The sequence below is a fragment of the Dasypus novemcinctus genome, chromosome 24 (assembly GCF_030445035.2).
Source record: "Dasypus novemcinctus isolate mDasNov1 chromosome 24, mDasNov1.1.hap2, whole genome shotgun sequence".
NCBI classification, from domain to species: domain Eukaryota; kingdom Metazoa; phylum Chordata; class Mammalia; order Cingulata; family Dasypodidae; genus Dasypus; species Dasypus novemcinctus.
This window is the reverse complement of record NC_080696.1, coordinates 16,850,745-16,874,160: the sequence shown is the minus strand read 5'-3', so window position 1 is coordinate 16,874,160 and position 23,416 is coordinate 16,850,745. Positions and strand designations below refer to the sequence as shown.

The following is a 23,416-nucleotide window of genomic DNA, read 5'->3' as shown; positions in this document are numbered from 1 at the left end:
AATAACTACAAAATATTCAACAAAAATATTCTTCATCACAGAACCAAGTGATATGCTCTGGTTATATTTTCTTGTTTGTAGGTCCAAGAGTGACCCCTAGAGCACTCAAAGTAGAATTTTTTAAGCAGAAATGTAATGGATTCTCCTTACACCCCATAACTTATTCAGAATTATGATACATTTCATTTTCTTTCACAACTCATGAATAACTCTTGCAGTTTTTAATGTTTGATTTTCCTGGAATTTCTGATTACCTTTGTTTTTCCTGAATGGAAAAGAACATGCCTCCACCATACTCATAACCCTCTCTGGTTTCTTACTTTTTCAGTGCCATTCTTCTTAGAGACATTCTTGGAGCACACTTTTCACTGTGCTTTCCACTCTGATTTCATCTAACTGCTTTTCAGGTCTTTGCATAGTGATCATCATAGAATTTCTTATCATTATAATATGCCTGTAGTTATTGTTCACAGTTTCCTCTGTTTTGACCCTTGTCGGGCTAGAGTGTAGACTCAAGTAACTTATTCATGTGTAGAAATAAACTTCCTAAGTCCTTGAATGTCTAAAACTGACTTTATTTTGCCTTCACAGGTGATAAACACTTGGACTGATACTAGTTTCTCTGCTCCAAATAATTTCTCCTCAAGTCTTGGAAAGCCTTGCTCTATTGATTTCTAGTATCCAGCATAGCCTGTGAAAATTCTTGTTCCTTTGATTGTGGCCTCTTTGTTTATTCTCTCTGGAAGTGTTTATCCTTGTTCCAAATTTCATAAAGACATTTTTAGATATGATGTTTTTCAAATTCATCCATTCAGAACATTTTCCATCTGAAAAGTCAGATTTTTTGTCAGCTCAGGGAAATTTTCTTCTATTATCTCTGGAATTTTCTGCCCTCCATTTTTCCTATGCTCTCTTTCTGGAATTCTTGTTAGTTGGAAAGCAGTCCTCATGAATTGATTTGCTGTGTTTTTCTTTCTTTTTCGTTTTTCATATTTTCTACCTCTTTTAAAAGATTTCCTTAACTTTGTCTTCTATCTGCTCTATTGAATAATCTTAACTTCAACAATCATATTTTCACATTCTAAGAGTCACTTGTTTTGAATGTTTTTCGTTGTGTTATGTCTTTGTGCAATATTGTCTTGAAATCATTCTGAGGACACCATTACATTTTTGTTTTGTATTAAATTTCTCGAGTTTGTGTATCTTTTCTCTTTGATAATACAGGCTTTCCTCAAATGTTTGTGATCCTTTATTGTCCATTAATGTCTGAGAAAGGAGAATGGGCTAAATGAATAGGAACTCTGAGCACATGGGTGGAGCTTGCCAACTGGGAGTAGAGGGAGGCTTTGTAGGTAGATGGCGCTGCTCTCAGGCTAGAACCCCTAATTCCAGAAAGAGGAAGACTTCCCTCTGGGCACAGCAATTGCCAGCCTGATTCTCACCAGAAGTTTCTAAATTCTTCTGTAGAGAAGAGCCACCATATCTTTACTCCATTGAGGTAAATTTATAGCTTTTAGATACATCTGCAGGGGTAGGGGGCAAGGCTCATCTCATGTCTATCTCCAATCAAGACTCCCATCTTCCATCACTTCTCTCAGTCAAGATCCTTTCAGGAGTTTTAGAATGCAGGTACATTCCATCCTCCATTTCAGCCATCCACTCCTCCCTCACTGACAAGGTAAGGTGGAGAGACAACCTGGCATGCAGCAAAGTATGCTGTCTGACATCTTAGGCTTGCCCTCTGGATTCTAAGGTTGATGTTTATTTTCATTTCACATAAGCCAAACTCATTTAAGCCTAGCTCATCTGCCCCATATAAGAATAAGTGCCTTTTCCTGAAAAGTTATCATACAGACAGTGTCCAAGAGGTCCAAGCCAGAACTGAGAGTAGATCCAATATATTCCATAAACTCTTGCAGGAAACTTACTAAAATAGTATTTACTGCATTTATTAAATCAACTGTAAACCATATCCTAGTGGGATTTCTTTCTTTAAAAAATTCATGTATTTATAGACTTTTTACTTTCTAGCTAGTTTCCAAGGTTTCCTACTATCACAGCATTGTTCCAAGAAAAGGGAGAGAACATTGAAGAGATATTCCCAGGTTAATTAAGATTAACTAAGTAGGTTAATAGGTGAAACCAAGACCCCTTTGATCCTCTAATCTGTATTAATCAGCCAAAAGGGTGCTGCTGCAAAATACCAGAAATTGGTTGGTTTTTGTAAAGGGTATTTATTTGGGGTAGGAGCTTACAGATACCAGGCCATAAAGCATAAGTTACTTCCCTCACCAAAGTCTATTTGGAGCAAGATGGCTGCTGATGTCTGCGAGGGTTCAGGCTTCCTGGGTTCCTACGTTCCTGGGGCTTGTTCCTTTCTTCCTGGGGCTGGCTTCTCTTTCCTCTGTATGCTGACTTCCCGGGGCTCCAGCTAAAGTCTTCAGCATTGAACTCCAACATCAAAACTCCAACACCAGGAACCCTCAAATCTGTTCTTTGTCATGCCTTTCTCATGCCTACAAGGGGCAGGGACTCAATGCCCTAATAACTCAATCATGCCCAGGTACAGATCAGATTACAAACATAATCCAGTATCTACTTTTGCAATTCATAACCATATCAAACTGCTACACTCCACCCTCTGAATTCCAAAAAGACATTGTAATATTTTTTTAAAAACCTTAAATCAGTAACAAGGCAAGTACTAAATCATATCACAATCAATTTAAAGAACTACAGTTTGTCTTGGGGCAAAGTCCTGTCTCTATAGACCTCTGAAACTTACAAAACAATTTATTTGTTTCCAGTACACAAATGGACAGACATAGGATAAACAATTTCATTACAATAAGGAGAAATTGGGAGGGAACATGAATCACAGGTCTTCTACAGTTCAGCAAACTTGCAGGGCATCCTCCATTCGATTACAGTCTGAGAGTTATTCTTAAGATGATGGTTTCTTCTCCTTGGGGCCATATGGGGACCCACCCTTTCCACAGTCTTGCCCAAAGGCCATTTTCTTGGTTCCATCCTCATCAAGCATCTGGGCATTGACCAAGATCCAGACCTCTCCCTCCAAGAGTTTTGGGGTGATTGTCACACCTCATCCAATCTTTGAGCTAGAGTCCCCTAAGTACAGTGATGAGAAGACAACATTCTCCCTAACTTTTGGCATAGAAGCTCAACCCTCTCAGAGCAATGAGCTGACCACCTGGCCTTCCCTAACCTTTGGGAACACCCCTCTCAGACCTGTGGGGTGTTGACCTGAATTGCCCTAATCCTTGGGGAATATGCTCCACCCTCTTTGTACCCTGGGGCAGCAAAACTCCCAGAACATTGGACAGGAACATCCACCCTCTTCAACTGCTGGGGCAAACTCACCCTCTGTACACATGAGTGGGGTTCCTCTCTTGGCCCAAGGTGATGTCCTAATTCCAGATCTCAGCTTCCATGGTTTTCCTCTTAAAGCTGTTTCTCCTTCAATCTCTCTTTCCATGTTCTTTTCATTCCAGGCTGACAGTGATTTTGTTCATACAGCTCTCTCAAAAACCTCGTTGGTTTAATATGCAGGAAGCAGGGGGTCTAAGCCATCAGACAGTAAGACTTTTCACAAGTCTTTCTGACATAACTGCATCTTCCCTCCTGACTTACAAGTTCCAAGTTTAGTTAAGTCCTCCAACGGGGCACTTTCATCTGGGAGCCTAATTTCCAGAGGCTTGGAATTTTAAGAATCAGTTTCTGTTTTCTTTGTGCCCAACAATTCAGTTCTCAGCTTATCTCGCTCATTTAGCATTTTGCTATAAGCTGCAAGGAGAAGTCAAGCTGATTCTCTGAGTTTACTTTGCAAATTTCTTCAGCTAAATGCCCAGGCTCATCATTTTCAAATTCTGCCTTTCATAAAACACCAGGAGTTAATCTTGCTAAGTTCCCTGCAAATTTAAAACACAGATTGCCTTTCCTCCAGTTTCCAATAATAGTTTCATCATTTACTTCTAAGGCATCATAAAAAGTCTCTTTAGCATCTACATTGCTAACAACAGTCTCTTCAAACCAATCTAGGCCTTTTCCATTAAGCATCTCACAATTCCTCCAAAAAATATCCCATACCCATTTATAAAACCATTCCAGCATTTCAGTAATTGCAAAAGCACTTCCCTACTCCTTGGTACCAAATTCCGTATTAGTCAGCCAAAGGGGTGCTGATGCAAAATACCAGAAATTAGTTGGTTTTTATAAAGGGTATTTATTTGGGGTAGGAGCTTACAGATACCAGGCCATAAAGCATAAATTACTTCCCTCACCAAAGTCTATTTGGAGCAAGATGGCTGCCGATGTCTGCGAGGGTTCAGGCTTCCTGGGTTCCTACGTTCCTGAGGCTCATTCTCTGGGTGCAAGGTTCCTTTCTTCCTGGGGCTGGCTTCTCTTTTCTCTGTGTGCTGACTTCCTGGGGCTCCAGCTTAAGTCTTCAGCATCGAACTCCAACATCAAAACTCTAACACCAGAAACCCTCAACTCTGTTCTTTGTGCCTTTTATCTGTGAGTCCCCGCCCTACAAGGGGTGAGGACTCAACGCCCTAATCATAACTCAATCATGCCCAGGTACAGATAAGATTACAAACATAATCCAATATCTACTTTTGGAATTTATAACCATATCAAACTGCTACAAATCCCCCTCCAGTTTCCTAATGATGCTAACCAGTGATTTAGCCAAGAATGATTTTCTCCCCCAAACAGGCTCAGAAATACAGCTCTTCATGAAGCAGTTCTGCTTGGCTCAGCAGGAAAGGAATGCATCGCCATTTTACTCGGGTATGTTCCCTGACCTCTGGGGGACACGCCTAAGTGTGCAGCAGTCCCCCTACTGACCTCTTGGACAGCTGTCCCACGGAGGGGGCCACCATCCCCCCCATAACTCCCAAGGCACCAATGGCATTTAAGAACACAATGAAAATGTTGCCCCCATTACACACACTTGGGAGTAGGACTTTGATGCAATGGGAACCAAGGGCCAGGACTGGCAGTTGAACATTTTGAAAGCACAGAGCCCTTCAAAAGGACTCAAGAGTATACAACCACCCTTGAGACCTGGGGTCATGGAGACCTCTTGGGGGCAGGTTTGGGGAGGTGGGGCCGGGAGGGACCAAGATTGGCCTCCAATGCAGGGAAAATCAGGATCTCAGGCTCGAGTTCCTGAGTCCTTCAGCTCACCTCCATTTCCTTCACAGATGCAATGCAAGTACCCAAAAGAGGAACTCAAGAGGCCAGACAGCGTACGACCTAGCTCTAAAAATCGGGGATGACTGCATCACCTCACTCTTTGCTAAGTTTGGCCAAGAGCACCTGGACCAGCTCACTCCATCCAGGAGCCTCAGTCTAGATGACTCTTAGACCCAAAGGGCCTTGTGGGGTAACACTTAAGGAATCATGCAGCTCTGGCTTTTCTTTGTTTCCTTCTTTCTGAAATGTGTATTGAGATTTGGGAATGAGGTTGAAAGGAACTAAGAGTCTTTTTTTTTTATGTGACAGTATAAGCCACCAATACACATTGATACTTCCCAGTATAACCTAGCCTGTGATTAACTTACTGCACGTTTTTAATGGCTAATTGCTTGTGTTATTTTTAGAATTTTCTTTAGAGGTTTTAAATTCTATTTCAATAGATCATAATTACACGTGGTTCAAAGGTAAACGGTGTAAGGTATCATCTATGAAATAACTCCTCCAATCTTGTCCTACAGCTACTCAGTTCCCCTCCTCAGAGGCAATGAATGACATCAGTGTCATCTATGTCTTTCCAGAGATACCATAAGATTAAATAAGCACACACGCATAAATAAAATGCATATGTACATGTAGAGTACACATAAAATATATCAATACATATATATATCCCCTTTTAACACAAATAGTAGCAAACTACACACTGTTCTGCATCCTGTTCTTTTTGCTTAATATACTTTATAAGTTGTTTCAAATTAATACATAAAGATTGCATTTAAAAAAAAATTTCCCCTTACATCGAACTCTTTAACAGTTCTATGGTTTGTTCATCAGATGATAAATCATCTTTGAGTAAACTATTTTCAGGAGTGTGTAATTTGGCTTATTCCTTTCTCAGATCATTGCGTCAGTCTTTAGGGGCTGGGTAACGCTGGGTTGTGGATCCCTAAACCATTTCTATTAATGTGTATAAACCCCTAACACACCAGGCTTTAGCACAATAACAATACCAGACTTTGCTGAGGTGGTTACCATGATTATCACCTGGAATTGGCTGCCTGCCGGTAGGCTGTGGTCCTTGGAGTCCATGTCCCTGACGGGCCGGCGGCTGGCACTGGGGTTCCCTCCGCGTGGTGGGAGGGGGCCCACTGCATTTCTAAGACCAATGGAGCTGGCTTGGGTGTCTGTGGTGGTTTGCACTGTCAGCCTAGCTAAGCTGGAACTACGTATTCCAGAATTCTCCCTGCATGGCTCGGCTTGAAAGGTGGAAGTGAAGCCACAGCCGTTTCACAGCGAGGTGGAGTGGGGCGTCAGAGGGCACTGCAGCTCACACCCCATGGCCCTGCGTCGAGGTCGGGGAGTGGGTACAGACGGTTTCCCCCCAGACTTCAAGAGGAAGGGAGGGCCCCTGGACCCGTGGGTTCCAGAAGCACTCCTCTTGGGGTGACTTTCACGGCCTCAGTGTAGTAGCCAGTCTGCAATGTTCCTTGGGTGTCCCACCCTTTCTGGTGGCATGTCCTGTCCTCAGAATCCAGAGCCTGTCCCAGTGCCTGTTGCCACACACAGGAGCCCTAGGCCATGCACCCTGGTACCCCACATCAGGGTTCTCAGCTCTCTGGAAGCCCACAGCCTGCACAAAATACCTTGGAATTTCACTCCTTCAAATCAAGACGCTTTGAAAATAAGACTAAAAACTGAAAAAGTTGCTTAGTATTTAAGATACAAGAATGTAGGCTCAAATCCAGGAACTTTCTAATGAACTCTTACAGAGTCACATAAAACATTATATAAATATCAAACTTAAAGTTTTCAGGAAAATTTAATGCAAGTTTTAAGGAAGTCCCTTTTGATTTAAAAAGAAATCATTTATTTTTGCTTATCCTCCATAAAGCTTTATTTTCACTGTCAACACTATCTGCTAGGGTTTGGTAGGGGCATAGAACCACTGTGAGTGACAAGGTAAGGAAATTAATAAAGGCATCAGGCCTTTGGCAGTTATGGGAGCGAGTGAGTCTGACGGGGAGCCTGACTTCACTGTAGCTCAGCAAGGCTGGCAGGAAATCAGGGGGGGAAGTGGGCAAGCAAGGGCAAAGGGGACGGCTCAGGCCATGTGTGTCTCCTGTTCAAGGCAACTTCAGGAGACGCTGGCTCCTCTACCGCAGAGCCTGTCGCAGGTCGGGCTCTCTGGGAGAAGAGGCTGGGACGGTTTGGCATGGAAGATGTTCACTGAGATCAACATTTGTGAAAGGAAGGGGGAAGAAGCAGGATTGTGCAGAGGGAGAGGGAGGTCTGCAATGCAGGCCTGACGGAGGCTCAGCCGGGCAGCAGGGAGCTGGTGAGCCAGGATTGCCCATCAGAGTCCCATGAGCTGGCCAGGTCTTTACAGCCCCTTCTTGCTGTTCCCAGATGCTACCCCAGGAAGGGTGGCACTTCTGGAGTGTCTACTGTGGAGCAGTGTGTGGTCCTGACCCAGGATGTGGTGAAGCCAAAGGAGGAGATACCATGGAGGCTGGAAGGACCGTGGCTGCTGCCCAACCCGCCAAGTGAGCCAGCGCCTGGACGCCCGCGAGGCGGCAGTGATCTGACCTGTGAGCCCCAATCCCTCAGGCTTGGCTTATATGCTTTGTGGTCAGTACTCAGGGCCCTATCTCTGTGTGGTTTTCATTTATATCTTTACTGATGTCAAGGACATTTTCAAATTGCATTTTCAAACGCAAAAGACTTCCTATAGTGTGATCTGTCTGTATGTATAGTTTGAATACTTTGTTACATTGTTGATCTTTAAAACTTGGTTTCTAAAGTTATCATGCAGATCCCTTTGTGATATGAACTGCAGCATTCTCCTTTCCCCAACAGTTTACACTTTGTTTCAGTTTAAGGTGTGGGTTGGTTGCCTTCCAGAATTTATTTTTGTGTAGTCAAACCTAACTTTTTTTTTTTAATTTATGGCTTTAAGATTTTGCGTTATAGCTAGAAAAATCAACCTTACGTTATAAAGGTGTTCTAATCAAATATTGCTGCATAACACTTTAAGACGTAGGGACTTAAAACAACTTGATCATCATCTCTATCAATTCTGTAGGTTGACTGACCTCAGCTGCATGGTCCTCAGTTGAGGTCCCTTGCCTGGTTGCAGATGTCAGCTGGGGCTACAGTCATCTGAAGGTTTTACAGGATGAGACGTTCCACGTGGCTGATGCACAGGACTGGAGTTGATGTTGGCTACTGGCTAGCTCAGCAGGAACTAGCCAGCCAACCAGGGTGCCTTCATGCAGCCTTCCCATAAGGCTTGGGGTTTCCACAGCATGGCAGCAGGATCTGAAAGGTCGAAACTGAACTAGCCTCAGACTTACCATGTCATTTCTGTTACATTCACTTGGTAATTGGAAGCAAGTCACTAAGGCTGGCCCAGATTCATGGGGAGCATAACTAGACTCTACCTCATAATGGTACATTTTAGGAGGGAATTGATGGTGCCCAATTTGGAGACTATCTCCAAGGTCTGCACTCTGAAGGGCAAACTTCATGTCCATCCATGTTAAATATACACTGATCCCTCCTAAGACCCTCCAAAGTCTTATCTGATTATAGCATTAGCTCAAAGTTCAGGATCTTGTTATCTAAATCAAGTCGGGTGTAGATAATGCTTTTCAGATGCAGCTCTTTGCAGACCTGTGAAAGAAGCCTATCTCATATCCAAGGTTGATTCAGGAATAGAATAACCACAATAAGTGATTATTCTGTTAAAAAAAAGGGGGGGGAAATAACAGCAACACAACAGGCACTGGTTCCTAGAAATTCTGAAATTCATCTGGGCACATGCCACCATTCCCTGCTTATTGCCCTGTACTGCTCACTGGCATGATTCTCAATGGCTTTGTTGTCCGCACTCTGAGTTACCCTTCCTTCCTTAAGAAACAGCCTGTGTTTGCAGCCTGCCTCCCTGCCCACAGAAAGGGAATTTTCTCTATCCTTTTCAGTCCAAGTTGGTGGTATATCTATTATTAATAGTACACATTTCTTTGTTAGTCTTGCTAAAGGTTTGTCAATTTTATTGGTTTTCTCAAAAAAACCAGCTTTCACTTCTGTTGATTTTCTTTTTTTTTTTTTGTCTCAATTTCATTTATTTCTGCTCTAATCTGTTCTTTCTTTCTTTCGCTTGCTTTGGGATTGGTTAGCTGTTCTTTTCTAGTTTCTCCAGTTGTTCAGTTAGATCTTTGATTTTAGCTCTTCTTTTTAATAAAGGCCTTTTGAGCTATAAATTTCCCTCTCAGCACTGCCTTCACTGTATCCCATAAGTTTTGATAGGGTGTGTTCTCATTTTCATTTGTCTCGAGATATCTACTAATTTATCTTGCAATTCCTTCTTTGACCCACTGATTGTTTTAGGAGTGTTATGAACCTCCACATATTTGCAAAATTTTCCCCTTTCCCACCTATTATTGATTTCCAGCTTCATTCCATTATGATCAGAGAAGGTTTTTTTTTATAATTCTAATCTTCTTAAATTTATTGAGAGTTTTGTGCTGTGACCCAACATGTGGTCTATCCTGGAAAAAGATCCATGAGCATCTGAGAAGAATGTATAACCTGCTGATTTGAGGTGCAATGTTCTGCATATGTCTCTCAGGTCTAGCTTGTTTATCATAACATTCAAGCTCTGTTTCCCGGTTGATTTTCTGTCTAGTTACTCTATCTATCGATGTGAGTGGCATGTTGAAGTCTCCAACTATTATTATAGAGATGTCTATTTCTCCTTTCTGTTTTGCCAGAGTTTGCCTCATATATTTTGGGTCACCCTGGTTAGGTGCATAGATATTTATGACTGCTGCTCTTTCCTGGTGGATCATCCCTTTTATTTATAATGGCCTTCTGCATCTCTTGTCATTTTTTGCATTTAAAGTCTGTTTTGTCTGACACCAGTATAGCTGCCCCTGCTCTCTTTTGGTTACTATTTGTATTTGTGTGAAGTATCTTTTTTCAACCTTTCACTTTCAGTCTATTTGCATCCTTGGGTCTAAGGTAAGTCGCCTGCAGACAGCATATGGATGGCTCATGTTTTCTTATCCATTCTGTCAGCCTATAGATAAGAAAAAGTAATAATGTTATTACTGTAAAGGCATTACTTCAACCATTTTATCCTTTGGCTTTCATATGTCATATCTTATTTTTGTCTATCTTTTAACCTTTTTGGTTATTCTTTTTTTTTTTTTTTTAATTTATTTCTCTCCCCTTCCCTCGCCCCAGTTGTCTGCTCTCTGTGTCCATTTGCTGCGTGTTCTTTTTGTCCACTTCTGTTGTCAGCGGCATGGGAATATGTGTTTCTTTTTGTTGCGTCATCTTGCTGCATCAGCTGTGTGCGGCACCATTCCTGGGCAGGCTGCACTTTCTTTTGAGCTGGGCGGCTCTCCTTACAGGGCGCACTCCTTGCGCGTGGGGCTTCCCTACGCGGGGGACACCCCTGCGTGGCAGGGCACTCCTTGCGCACATCAGCACTGCACGTGGGCCAGCTGCACACTGGTCAAAGAGGCCCGGGGTTTGAACCGCGGACCTCCCATGTGGTAGACGGACACCCTATCCACTGGGCCAAGTCCACTTCCCTGGTTATCCTTTCTGATAGTCTTCACTTCTACACTCTCCTCCAAGCCTCTCTCTCTTCCCTTTTCTTTTCTGACTACAGAAATCACTTCAGTGTTTCCTGCAGAGATGGATTCTTGTTTAGGAACACTCTTAGTTTCTGTTTATCTGTGAATATTTTAAACTCACCATCATATTTGAAGGGCAGTTTTGCTGGATAAAGAATTCTTGGCTGGCAGTTTTTCTCTTTCAGTACCATAATTGTTATATCACTGCCTGCTCACCTCCATTGTTTCTGAAGAGAAATCAACACTGTCTTATTGGATGTCCCTTGTATAATGTTTTGCTTTTCCCTTGCTGCCTTCAGAATTTTTTCATCTGTGCCATTTGGCATTCTGAATAATATGTGTCTTGATGTAGGTCTGTTTGACTTTATTCTAATTGGAGTACACTGTGCTTCCTGGACACATGTATTCATATCTTTTATGAGAGTTGGGAAATTTTCTGCCATTATTTCCTCAAATATTCTTTCTGCCCCTTTATCCTTTTCTTCTCCTTCTGGAACTCCCATAACACATATGTTGGTGTACTTCATGTTATCATTCAACTCCCTGCTTAATTTTTTCCATCTTCTTTCTCTGTTCTTCTCTATATTCAATTTCAGTTGTTCTCTCCTCTATGTCACGGATTCTTTCTTCCATGATTTCAAATCTGTTGTTGTACACCTCTATTGTATTTTTAATCTCACTCATTGTGTCTTTCATTCCCATAAGCTTTGTTATTTTTCTATCCAAGATTTCAAAATTTTCTTTGGGCTCACCCAGTGTCTTCTTTACATCTTTTATTTCTTTAGCCATGTTGTCCTCCATGATTTGATTTAGGAGATTGGTATGAACTTCATTGATTAGCTATTTTAAGTCCTGTGTCTTGTCTGGAGCTTTGATTTGTTCTTTTGCCTGAATCTTATCTTCCTTTTGCTTAGTATGACTTGTAATTTTTTGCTGACATCTAGGCATCTCATTCTGATACTGAGTTTACTCTGATGGTTTTTTTTGTTTGTGTTTTTTTTATAAAAGCTCCTTTTTTTTTTTTTAAAGATTTATTTATTTCTCTCCCCTACCCCCCCCCCCCCACCCTGGTTGTCTGTTCTCTATTTGCTGCATCTTCTTTGTCTGCTTCTGTTATCAGCGGCACGGGAATCTGTGTTTCTCTTTGTTGTGTCATCTTGTTGTGTCAGCTCTCCGTATGCGCAGCGCCATTCCTGGGCAGGCTGCACTTTGTTTCGCGCTGGGCGGTTCTCCTTACGGGGGGCACTCCTTCTGCGTGGGGCTCCCCTACACGGGGGACACCCCTGCGTGGCTCGGCACTCCTTGCGCGCATCAACACTGCGCATGGGCCAGCTGCACACGGGTCAAGGAGGCCCAGGGTTTGAACTGCGGACCTCCCATGTGGTAGACAGACGCCCTAACCACTGGGGCAAGTCCACTGCCTACTCTGATGTTCAGTTTCTCTCTCATGCCTAGGAATTTACTGTTAAGTAGCTGTGTGCTACCACCACTCTTTGACTCTTGGGTCAACATCCTCTAGATATTTTTTATGAATGCCCCTATGTAACTGCTCAAACCAGGGCTAAGGACCCCAGTAACGGGGTGCAGGCCAGTTTCCAAGAGCTTTGGAAAGGGGCCAGTAAAGGCACCTGTTCGCCTCTTTTGCTTATTATTAGTTTTCCCTTTTTGTGTACTTTTCTGGTCTGGCCAGCAGATGGTGCTCCTTGGCAGCCATCTCAGCTCAGGTGCTGAGGGGAATGCATTCAGCATAACTCTGTGGTGGGTGGTGCAGAAGCAAAGTCCTCACTGTTGGCCAAGCCTCACAAACTTGAAGCTGTTCTCCTCCCATGGCCAGCTTCACCCTTCCTCCCTCTGCCTCCTCATCAACCAGCCTGAGGCAGTAGGGACTGTGTTTGAAAAGGCAAAAAATCTTTAGCTTCCTGCTAATTCTCAGTGCAAACAGTGTCCCGGCCCCACCCGCCTGAAGGTGAGATCTCTCCAATGCAGCAGACCAAGTTCACTGGTCAAAATCTGAATTTGCTGTAGGCTGTGTCCCTCCCTCTCCCCTTTTATGGAGAAGAGGACCCCTGCAACTCCCTCAGTTTACAGCCACTGCAGTCCACAGCTGATGCAGTCTGCAGACTGCTGTTTACTCTGAAGTTGGGGAGATGGGCACCCACAGATGCTCCTGCAGCTTTACTCACAGGATTTTTCAGCCAGCTGAGACTCCTTTCCTTTGCATCTCTCTCTTCTGGGTGGTATCCTGCCTACCCTTGTGTCCCCAGCCCCAGGGCAGCCCTCCAGTCTCTATTTTTTCTGGGAGAGAAGTGACTCTTCTGCATTTCTAATCCTCTTTCTTCCCAGAAGTCTAGTACACATTTCTTAAAAACATCATGAGTTTCCTATGCTTCTTGTTGAAGTTCACTCCATTTGATGAACTACATCCACAAAACTCTTCAAGACAGGTCTCTTGCTGATATGGGCTGAGTGTCAGGGTGCTATAGGATGATACTTAGCAGCCATTTTGTGTAGCTGAGAGGACCTAGGAGGCACACACTTAAATCTTTCTGAAATCTTAAAAAAAAAAAAGTCTTACAGCTGAATCTTTGAGATGATCTTTACCCTGACCATCTTATTTTTAGCAAAACCACTTAGTACTGGAACACGATGGATGAAATATGGTTACATATCTTTAGTCTTGTGACTGGAGAACTTTCAAGAGTGTGTGGTTAAGGGGACTTAGACCATTTACCAGATGGCTAATATGGGGATTGAGAACTGGGAAGGAATGCTGAGGAGCATGCTTCAAAGTCCTAAACCCTGGAATTGTAGGACTGAATTGGGGGTGTGGCTTCGTGGGTCTTATCCCTCTCATGGAGGGCTGAGGAAAGAACATGGTTTAAGGTCCTTATATAGTTATTGGAGGGCTGATGAGATGGTACAGCAGGGGTGGGGGGCAGGGAGGGAAGGAGTTTTACTCATGTTCTTGGTGGCATGACGTGGGTATGACTGAGACCCAAGCTCTGAGACTGAAGAATTGCTTGGTCATAGTTGAAAGACCAGGCCTTGGGCCTGGTATGTTGGGGACAAGGTATTGTTAAGCAGGACCCTAAGAGGGGAGGACCAGGAATGGAAGCCTGAGGAAAAGCCATAAAGGGTTGGGGGATGATTCAGCAAAGACAAAAACACAGTCACTCAGAGGCTAGGAGAGAAGAGAAAGGGAGCTGTCACAAAAGCCAAATGTTATGGACTGACTCATGCTCCTCACAAAGACATTCAGGTTCTAACCCCTGGTCCTGTGGATGTGAACGCATTTGTAACTAGGATCTTTGAAGATGTTATCAATTCAAATGAGGCCAAACTAAATCAGGTTGGGCCTTAATCTAATATGACCGGAGTCCTTAGAAGCAGAGGAAATTTGTGATGGAGGCAGTAGAGACAGTCAGGGAGAGACAGCCATGTGACAGAGGTAGACATTGAGTTATGGACTGCTGGCAAGCCACCCCCAGGACACTACAGACTTCAGAGAAAACAAGATCCTACTGATACCTGCTTTTGGACTTCCAGCCTCCAAAACCGTGAGACAATAAAATCCTGTTGTTTAAGCCAACCAGTCTCTGGTATTTGTTATAGCAGCCCTGGCCAATTGAGACACCAAGGGAAGAGGGTAGTTGCAGATGAAAGTGAATAAAGCATAGGAAGCGGACTTGGCCCAGTGGTTAGGGCATCCGTCTACCACATGGGAGGTCCATGGTTCAAACCCCGGGCCTCCTTGACCCGTGTGGAGCTGGCCCATGCGCAGTGCTGATGCGCGCAAGGAGTGCCATGCCACGCAGGGGTGTCCCCTGCGTAGGGGAGCTCCATGCGCAAGGAGTGCGCCCCATAAGGAGAGCCACCCAGTGCGAAAGAAAGTTCAGCCTGCCCAGGAATGGCGCCGCACACACGGAGAGCTGACGCAGCAAGATGACACAACAAAAACAGACACAGATTCCCATGCCGCTGACAACTACATAAGTGGACAAAAGAAGAACATGCAGCAAATGCACACAGAACAGACAACTGGGCAGGGGGGAGGAGGGGAGAGAAATAAATTTAAAAAAAAAAGTAAATAAGCAGAAGCCACATTTTCTGTAAGAAATCTGGAAGATTCCCTCCCCTCCCCTGAAATCCATGTATACAGTTCCCAAATGTTCTCCCCCCTACAAAGGACCAGAGTTTCCAACAAATACACAGTTCTTATGTCTTCTCAGGAACTGAATTCTTGCAGAAGAGTGGACTCAAGAGTTCAAGTATCCTTACCACTCCTTATTCCCTATCTTTACTGTCAAGATGAATGATTGAGGTGCACAGCCAGGATTACAGATTTGTACAGAAGCTAAATTTATTAGAACAGAAGGCCACAAAACACGGAGAAGACTTAGTGTGGAGAAAATGAACTAAGTCAAATGTCCTTTGATCACTTAGGAATGCATTTTTCTACTCCATTTCATCAAAGTGTAAAAAATTTGACTACTTAGTCCTTGTTGCCAACTCCACTTTCAAAGGGAGTATAATGGGTCAGAAGATTGTCCAGAATAGTCCTCAGAGTCAGGCTGGAGCAAGGGTTTGTGGTGAACACATTTCATCCTACTGTGTCTGCTGAGGTGAGACTTCTGGCTAAAGCCTTGCCCGCAAGTCCTGCACACATAAGGCTTCTCCTCCTTGTGTATCATCTGATGTAAGATGAGATGTGACCTTTGGATAAAGCTTTGGCCACACTCTCTGCACACACAAGGCTTCTCTTCAGAGTGTAGCCGTTTATGTGTGATTAAAGTTGACTTGTTGCTAAAGCCTAGTCCACACTGCCTGCATGTGTACGGCTTTTCCCTTGAGTGTTTCCTCCTGTGTCTGATGAGACCTGCTTGGTGACTGAAGCCTCGCCCACACTCCCTGCACACATAAGGCTTCTCCCCTGAGTGTGTCCTCTGGTGTGCAATGAGGTTTGACTTCTGGCTGAAACCTCGCCCACACTCCTCGCACACCATGGGCTTTTCCCCTGAGTGTGTCCTCTGGTGTCTGATGAGATTTGACTGCTGGCTGAAGCCTCGACCACAATCCTTGCACACAATGGGCTTGTCCCCTGAGTGTATGTTCTGATGTCTGATGAGGTGTGACTTCAGACTAAAGCCTCGTCCACAGACCCCACACACATAAGGCTTCTCCCCGGTATGTGTCCTCCTGTGTGAGATGAGGGTTGAATTCTGACTAAAGCTGTGCCCACACACCCCACACACATAAGGCTTTTCCTTCGAGTGTGTCCTCTGGTGATTGACGAGGGTTGTCCTCTGCCTAAAGCATCGCCCACACTCCTTGCAAGCATAAGGCTTCTCCCCTGAGTGCGTCCTCTGGTGGGAGATGAGGTTTGACCTGTCGCTAAAGCCCAGTCCGCAATCGCTGCACACAATGGTCTTCTCCTCTGAGTGTGTCCTCTGATGTCGGACGACAGCAGATTTCTGGCTAAAACCTTTCCCACACTCCCTGCACACATAAGGCTTCTCCCCTGAGTGTGTCCTCTGGTGTATGATGAGGTTGGACTTTTGACTAAAGCCTCGCCCACACTCACTGCACATGTATGGCTTTTCGCCTGAGTGTGTCCTCTCGTGAATGATGAGCGTTGACTTCCGGTTGAATCCTCGCCCGCATTCCCGGCACACAATTGGTTTCTCCCCGGAGTGTGCCTTCTGGTGCCGGGCAAGGCTTTTCTTTAGACTAAAGCCCTTCTCACACACCCCACACACGTAGGGCTTCTCCCCTGAGTGAATCCTCTGGTGACTAAGTAGGTTTGTCATCTTGCTGAAGCCTAGTCCACACTCTGCACAATTGATTGTTCCAAATCCCAAGACTTCTATCCTCTTCAATAGCTTGTCTGTCTCCTCAGGGTTGCCCCTCTGAGCTGGGCTGGACTCTATTTCCACCCCTCTGATGCCATTCCTCGAGCTGACTGGCTGCCTTTGGGGTGGCCTGGAGAATGATCCCAAAGTCCTTTTCTTTGTCCTTCCAAACAAATGCTTGGCGCCTTCCCTCTCCCGACTTTCTGCTTTCTCACTCCAGGAGCTTTGATGGGAGAGCTGCCGCCGCTGCAGCTGTTCCCCTGGCCGACGGTCCTCTGGCTGGTTGTGATTTTCCGCACACAAGCACGTGAAGATCCAAGGCGGGTGACTGCACAGCACGTGCTGCATGTGGAACTTCTTACTGGAGAAATCCGGAGGGCAGAAGGGACAGAACTGGATTTCAGGCTTTGGTTCTGCTGCAGAGAGAAAAGTTGGTCAGAACTGAGTCCTTGGGGCAGGCTGAGCAATTCTGCCGAGTCTGGTGGTGAGACTCGATTCCCTGTTCTTTGAATGCTTAAAACTGAAGTGCTATCCCAGCCACGCCTCCTTCACACAGCCAACGCTTCCATTCCATCACTACCTGTTCCACCTGTTGTTACAATCCAGGAAACCCACTCCTGGAATGTAAGTATCTCCTTGGTCTAAGTAACAGACCAAGAAAATGTTCCAATAGGCATCACGGGCAGTTTCAGCTCTGTAAACAGGAATGATATGCCACAGTCTTCCCCCTGCTACAACGACCTTCTAGCCCACTGCCACTCACACTGATCACAAGTTTTCACCTGGAGAACTATCCAACCATATGACCTAGGGGCAAATGTCCTTATGTCTTTCTCTATTTAACTATGAAGACAAAGAGATGGATTGAGAGAGCAGTCATTCAGCCTGGAGAACCCATAGGATAGGAAACATTATAAAATATTGGTTAAAAAGACCATGTATAAATTAGTCTCCCCATCATTAATAAACATTTTTTGGAGGATACTTTTATGTCAGAATTTCTAGGTTTTCAGCAATGGAAAACACAAACATGGTTAAGGTACCCACCAACTTAAAAGATTCTCCATCCTGCTGCCCCTTACTAATCCAAGCCCTATTTTCATGATTAGGGCAAATTTTTTCCTCCAGAAATCAGTGTAAAGGGAAAAATTTCCAATTCATGTACTTCTTGTGCAGGAGATTTCAACATGAATGTATTGTTTCATCAACAATGAATGTATAGTTATAACCAGCTGAAGCTAATAAATGACTGTGCAATTTGAGAAACCATGTCCAGGTCCTTAATGGATCTGAACACTCTTTTCTTGACTAATGAACACAGCTTCAGACTCATTCCACTCTATACCAAATGCTACTTTTCAATTCTAATTAAATTAGCATTACCACCTCTTACAAATCCTTAACTTTTTGAACTCAGCAAAGTACTAAGTGAATGTCTTCCCTTTTGTATTCCACTGTCCGGCCAATAAATAAAATAAGCTCAACTTTTTCCAATAACTCTGTGGTCTTTTCTTTATTCTTTAATGATGATCTTGAGGACCCTCTGAAATACTCCAAAAACCATCTCTGGCCAGTCTCAGTGCTTTCCTTGAACTTTTATACTCAGGATGGGTTTTCTAAAGGTCCCCTGAAGATTATGCTATTCAGCAGTACTGGAGATCTGGCTATCATTGAGCTCTTACTAAGCTGATTTTGTTTAAACGAGGTTTAGTTTCCATGATCTGTGACAGATTTTGTATTTCTATTTCTAGTCATTAAGTTCCCTGAGATTGTAGGCCTCTGAAGTTTGGCTGAGCTTTTAGACCAGAGGCAACTTCTCGGCTTGCTTTTATATACATTGGGTCTGTGTTAATATATTACAACACAAGTAAGAAAGGTCTTTCAATAGCAGGAGGAAATCCTCTTGTGTCTGTTGCATGTTAGCATGGTGACTGTGACTTTGATACAGGTAATAACCCCCCTAAGGGAAATAGATGTGGCTCAAGCAGCTGGGCTCCTGTCTACATATAGGAGGTCCCGGGTTCGATGCCCAGGGCCTCTTGGTGAAGGCAAGCTGGCCCACGTGGAGAGCTGGCTCACACAGGAATGCCGCCGCACGCGGGAATGCCACCCCGCACAGGAGTGCTGGTCGATGCAGGGAGCTGGGCACAGGAGTGCTGGTTGACACGGAGAGCTGGCACAGCAAGATGATGCAAAAAGAGACACAGAGGAGAGAAAAGAAGCAGAACAGGGAACTGAGGTGGGAGAAGAGAGTAATCACCTCTCTCCCACTCCACAAGGTCCCAGGATTGGTTCCCAGAACCACCTAATGAGAATGCAAGCAGACACAGAAGAACACACAGCAAATGGACACAGAGAGCAGAAAATGGGGGTGGGGGTGGGCAGGAGAGAAATAAATCTTAAAAACAAGAACAGAAAAAAACCCTAAGGGAACCAAGGTTTCTGATATGTTCTTTTTCTTAAATATTCATTTTTTATTTATTTTTCTCACCTTCCCTCCTCCTGTCCCCCACTGTCTGTTCTCTGTGTCCATTCGCTGTGTGTTCTTCTGTGTCTGCTTGCATTTTTATCAGCGGCACCGGGAATCTGTATCTCTTTTTGTTGTGTCACCTTGCTGTGTCAGCTCTCCATGTATGCGGTGCCACTCCTGGGCAGGTGGCACTTTATTCGCATGGGGTGTCTCTCCTTGCAGGAGCGCACTCCTTGCGTGTGGAGCTCCCCTTTGCGGGGGACACCCTGCGTGGCACAGCACTCCTTACGCGCATCAGCACTGCACATGGGCCAGTTCACCACCTGGGTCGGGAGGCCCTGGATTTGAACCCTGACCTCCCATGTGGCAGGCGGATGCTCTATCAGATGAGCCAAATCTACTTCCCTCTGATATGTTTTTACAGCCCTAGTTGCTGTACCTATTTGGTAAAATGTCAGGCTCTTTTATACATTAAAGATTATTCAGAATAAAGTGACTCTTCAAAGAAATTTTAATTTTCACATAGTTTAAATACCTATATGGAGTGACAGAACTAAAGAGAAAAATTCCAATTCTCCCTTGGTCAGTAATTTTGGAAGATCATAAAATCTGCCATTATGTGAGCACTCTAGAAATATTTCATCAAAAGAAAGATTTAACACAAAGTTTTACAAAATTAATGAATTAGTCTATGCAGTATTTTAAATCAATGGAAGGGCTCTTGTATTGATAGGTTTATAGAGACTACTGAACACTGATACAAACTTAAAATTTTATAACTCAAGAATAATCAAAAGAAAATGAAAACTATAACCCCCAATGGTTTAAATGTGCAGCTTCTGAAGGAAACCTTTGTTGCTGCAGGTGGGGCTCTACCTCAAAAGAAAAAGTTTAGTTGTGAGTTAAGTTAGGAGCCTTGGTTATTAGGTTACACTAAAAAAGAATGTGAGCTTACAAACTACGTAAAGACCTTTAATAACTGGCACATGAAGAAGAAAATTCAAACTATTTCAAAATAAGGTATGTCTTGGAAATTAGACAGGTTTGATAATGTCCTTTCCCATATTTTATCACAGTATAACTATGTTAGATTAATATTCTAGTTATACAAAACTTGGTTTACTTTTTCAAAGGAAAGTTTCATAAATCTATACTTCTAAGTGTGACATAATGATGAGGCCAGATAAATATTACTTTAAATGAAATGTAAAGGGAGCGGTGTGAAGAGGAAGCGGCGAGGACAAGCCCTGGACCGACCAGAGCCTGCATGCTGCTGCAGCCTGGTGCCCAGCGCCCACGTCCTGCCCAAGAGAAAGGCTGACAGGACGTTAAAGGAGATAAAGCCAAGGTAAAGGACGAACCAGAGAGGATCTGTAAGGTTATCTGTTAAACCTCCTCCTCAAAAGCCAGAATCCAAGCCTAAAAAGGCCCCTGTAAAGAAAGGAGAGAAGGTACCCAAAGGGAAAAAGGGAAAGCTGATGCTGGCAAGGGTGGGAATAACCCTGCAGAAAATGGAGATACCAAAACAGACCAGGCGCAGAAAGTTGAAGGTGCTGGACATGCCACGTGAAGTGTGTGCATTTTTCGAAACACTATTTTTTTAATCAAATTTTATAAAAATGTAGTATTTTTACTTTTTTTTTTTAAGCTATGTTGTTAGCACACAGAATACTTCATTGTTGTTTTTGGGGGAAAGAGCAAATGTCACTAATAGAATATCTTTGAAGCTGAATTAATATGGGAGAAAACCTTTCCCCCCAAGTTTTGAGAGACCTCCTCTTTAGTCCTAGGAGAAGGGAATCCCTGCCATTGATAAACATTATTCCCCTTGGCACAGATGCCTTGCGGTGGGAAAAACTAAAAATCGTTTTTATGTTCCTCATGACCTCTTTTCTCTCTCTGCCTTTAGCATATACTTGACTCCCTTAAACCCAGAGACCTGTTGGGGCCTGACCCCCAAAAAAATTGGTTACCAGGATGTCACACAATCTGGATTTTCTAGTGATGCCATGGAAAAAAAAGAGTAGCGATTCCTTTTTCAGATTACGGATAATTCTGCTGTTTTCATTTCATTTCCTGAAAGTTAGGGTCGGCTCATGAAAAGTTGCTAAATATGCTAAATGTGAAATGTCAACCCTCACTCTAAACTTTGCCTGTTCAGAGCATCAAAATAAGACTTCACTGGGTTTTATAATGGCTTTCTGATTTTGGTAGTCCATTGAAGAAGGGAGTTTGAAAGTTGTTGTATGCTGTTAACGAATGTCTGCCCATGTCCTGCCTGAAATGCCATGACTGTTTATGAAAAGCATCTTTAATAAAAGCTGGATACAGTTTGGCTTGGGAAAAAAAGAAAAGAAAAATGTAAAGATACGTGTCCAACTAATGTCTTTATCATTTGTAGACACTGCCAGAAATTATACAAATCTAGAATTACCTTACTCAAAGTAATCTCAGAAATAGCATATTGTCTGGGCAATTTATCAATACTGTGTTGTTTTTATTTTAATTTCTAAGATCTCTACTTGAAAATCATTATGAGAATTATCAGTAAATATTTGTTTAAATATTTCCTAAGGGAATCAAAATTCAAAAAACAACAATATATTGAGTTCATATGCAATAGTTTTACTTAAATTTTTTACTGTAAAAAAACTTACTCTTCATAAGGTTAAGTTAAAATGGTAAAACCAATGTGTCAGTCTTATAACATCCTAATAAGTTTAATTATTTTAAAGAATGAAAATTAAAACTTTAAACATTGTCATCTAAAAACTATATAGGATAAATATGCATTTTTAAACATATTTATCTAGAATTGTATATCAACTCAATTAGCAGAAAAGCATAAATCTGATGAGAAAAGTAATAACTGAAGGGGAATGATGATTTTGTGTGTAATTTCTGATTTCCATGTGAAAAATAATGAATTTTTGTCTTCTGAACACTCTGGAAAACAAAGGCTCTTTTTTTCCTCACCGTATGCGTATTTTCAATTTTCAAAAGTCTTGTTTTTATGCTTTTGTTTTAGTTCTTACCATGTTCCTCAGTCAATTGAAATTCAAAAATTAAGGACTCTGCAGGAAGGTCTAAAATTCTTGATTATTATGCTAACTTCTATTATATTCATTACACTGTATCATTATACATTGTATTAGCATTCTGATTAATAAAGTAACCAAGACAACTATAGCCTTTCCTTGTAACCAGTCTATTTTGAGGACTTTTTTTTGATATTGCCTTTCCTAAGTTCAGGTCCCAAATATAGAATAATGGGACTGTTAAGATATGTTTTACACCTAAAATGCAAATCTTTTACTGTTATTAGAAGTATATTTTGGGTTTCTGAGATAGCCACTAGGCAACCATAAAGATTTGCTCCTTTCCTTTATAAGAAGGAGATAATAGAAATAACTGGATTTGCATTGTCTTCAGATTTTAATTAGCTCAGCTTTGCTGTGAGAGCTGCTTCATATTTTTCCTTAAACTGAAACAAGGATTAAAAACAAAAACACAAACAGAAGGTTAGTTCTGGTAAGGGATGGTGGGGATAGTAGCACAACATTATGAATGTAATTAACACACTGAATTACCTATTTGAAAGTGGTTAAAATGTAAACTGTTACGTTGTATGTGTTAGCACACACACAAAAATGGTTAGCCTTCTAAGGTTAATAAGAAATATGTTGCTTGTTAATTTTTTTCAAAATGAAAAACTTTATTATTAATGGTTTCAGAGAAAATAGGCAGAAACTCCTAGAAACATGGGTATCCCCTCTGGCAGCTGGCAGGGAGGCGGCGGCAGGGGGGTACGCCTACGAGGTTTCCCTCTAGGCCTCAGCAAAAGCGGGGCCGGCAAAGGGCCGGGGACCCTCCACGTGGCTGGGGCGCCACAGCCCACCTCACCCAGGCAAGCGTGGGGCAGCAGCTGAGGGCAGGACGCTGAGCAGCCAAAGGCCAGGCCTGGGGGGAGGGGGATAGAGGGGGTCCGGGATGGGACCCCCTGGCCTGGCCTTAGCAGGAGGGCGTCATGGGCTGAGGGTTCATTCTGCAGACAGGACATCACCACGGCAGGGACGGGCCGCACGACGCTACCCACTGCCTGGTGTCCTCCGAGCCCAGGCACTGGCAGGGCTGGAGCAGGAGCAGGTGCGGCGCCAGCACACATCACTCGCCTGCAGCGAGCAGGGGCCGCGCGCTGAGCCGCGCCGAGGAGCTTCGCGCAGCCCGGC

General features: G+C 43.4%; 2 protein-coding genes across 14 annotated transcripts in view; one reads left to right on the top strand and one right to left on the bottom strand.

Annotated features, from left to right (window-relative positions):
* Positions 1-6,100, top strand: part of DZANK1 (double zinc ribbon and ankyrin repeat domains 1) — a 72,619-nt gene extending 66,519 nt beyond the window's left edge. For all 3 annotated transcript variants that reach the window (XM_023582759.2, XM_071211570.1, XM_058287609.2), the window contains 2 exons: positions 4,738-4,812; positions 5,229-6,100. In XM_023582759.2, the coding sequence (XP_023438527.2) occupies positions 4,738-4,812; positions 5,229-5,391 (238 nt within the window). In that variant the 3' untranslated portion in view covers positions 5,392-6,100. The remainder of the gene's footprint in view (positions 1-4,737; positions 4,813-5,228) is intronic.
* A 9,103-nt stretch (positions 6,101-15,203) lies between these two features.
* The window catches only part of ZNF133 (zinc finger protein 133), a 54,630-nt gene continuing 46,417 nt past the window's right edge, over positions 15,204-23,416 (bottom strand). For 10 of the 11 annotated variants that reach the window (XM_058287613.1, XM_058287612.1, XM_058287614.2 and 7 more), the window contains one exon: positions 15,204-17,133. In XM_058287613.1, the coding sequence (XP_058143596.1) occupies positions 15,386-17,133 (1,748 nt within the window). In that variant the 3' untranslated portion in view covers positions 15,204-15,385. The remainder of the gene's footprint in view (positions 17,134-23,416) is intronic. The other variant, XM_004472379.5, reaches the window with a different exon arrangement.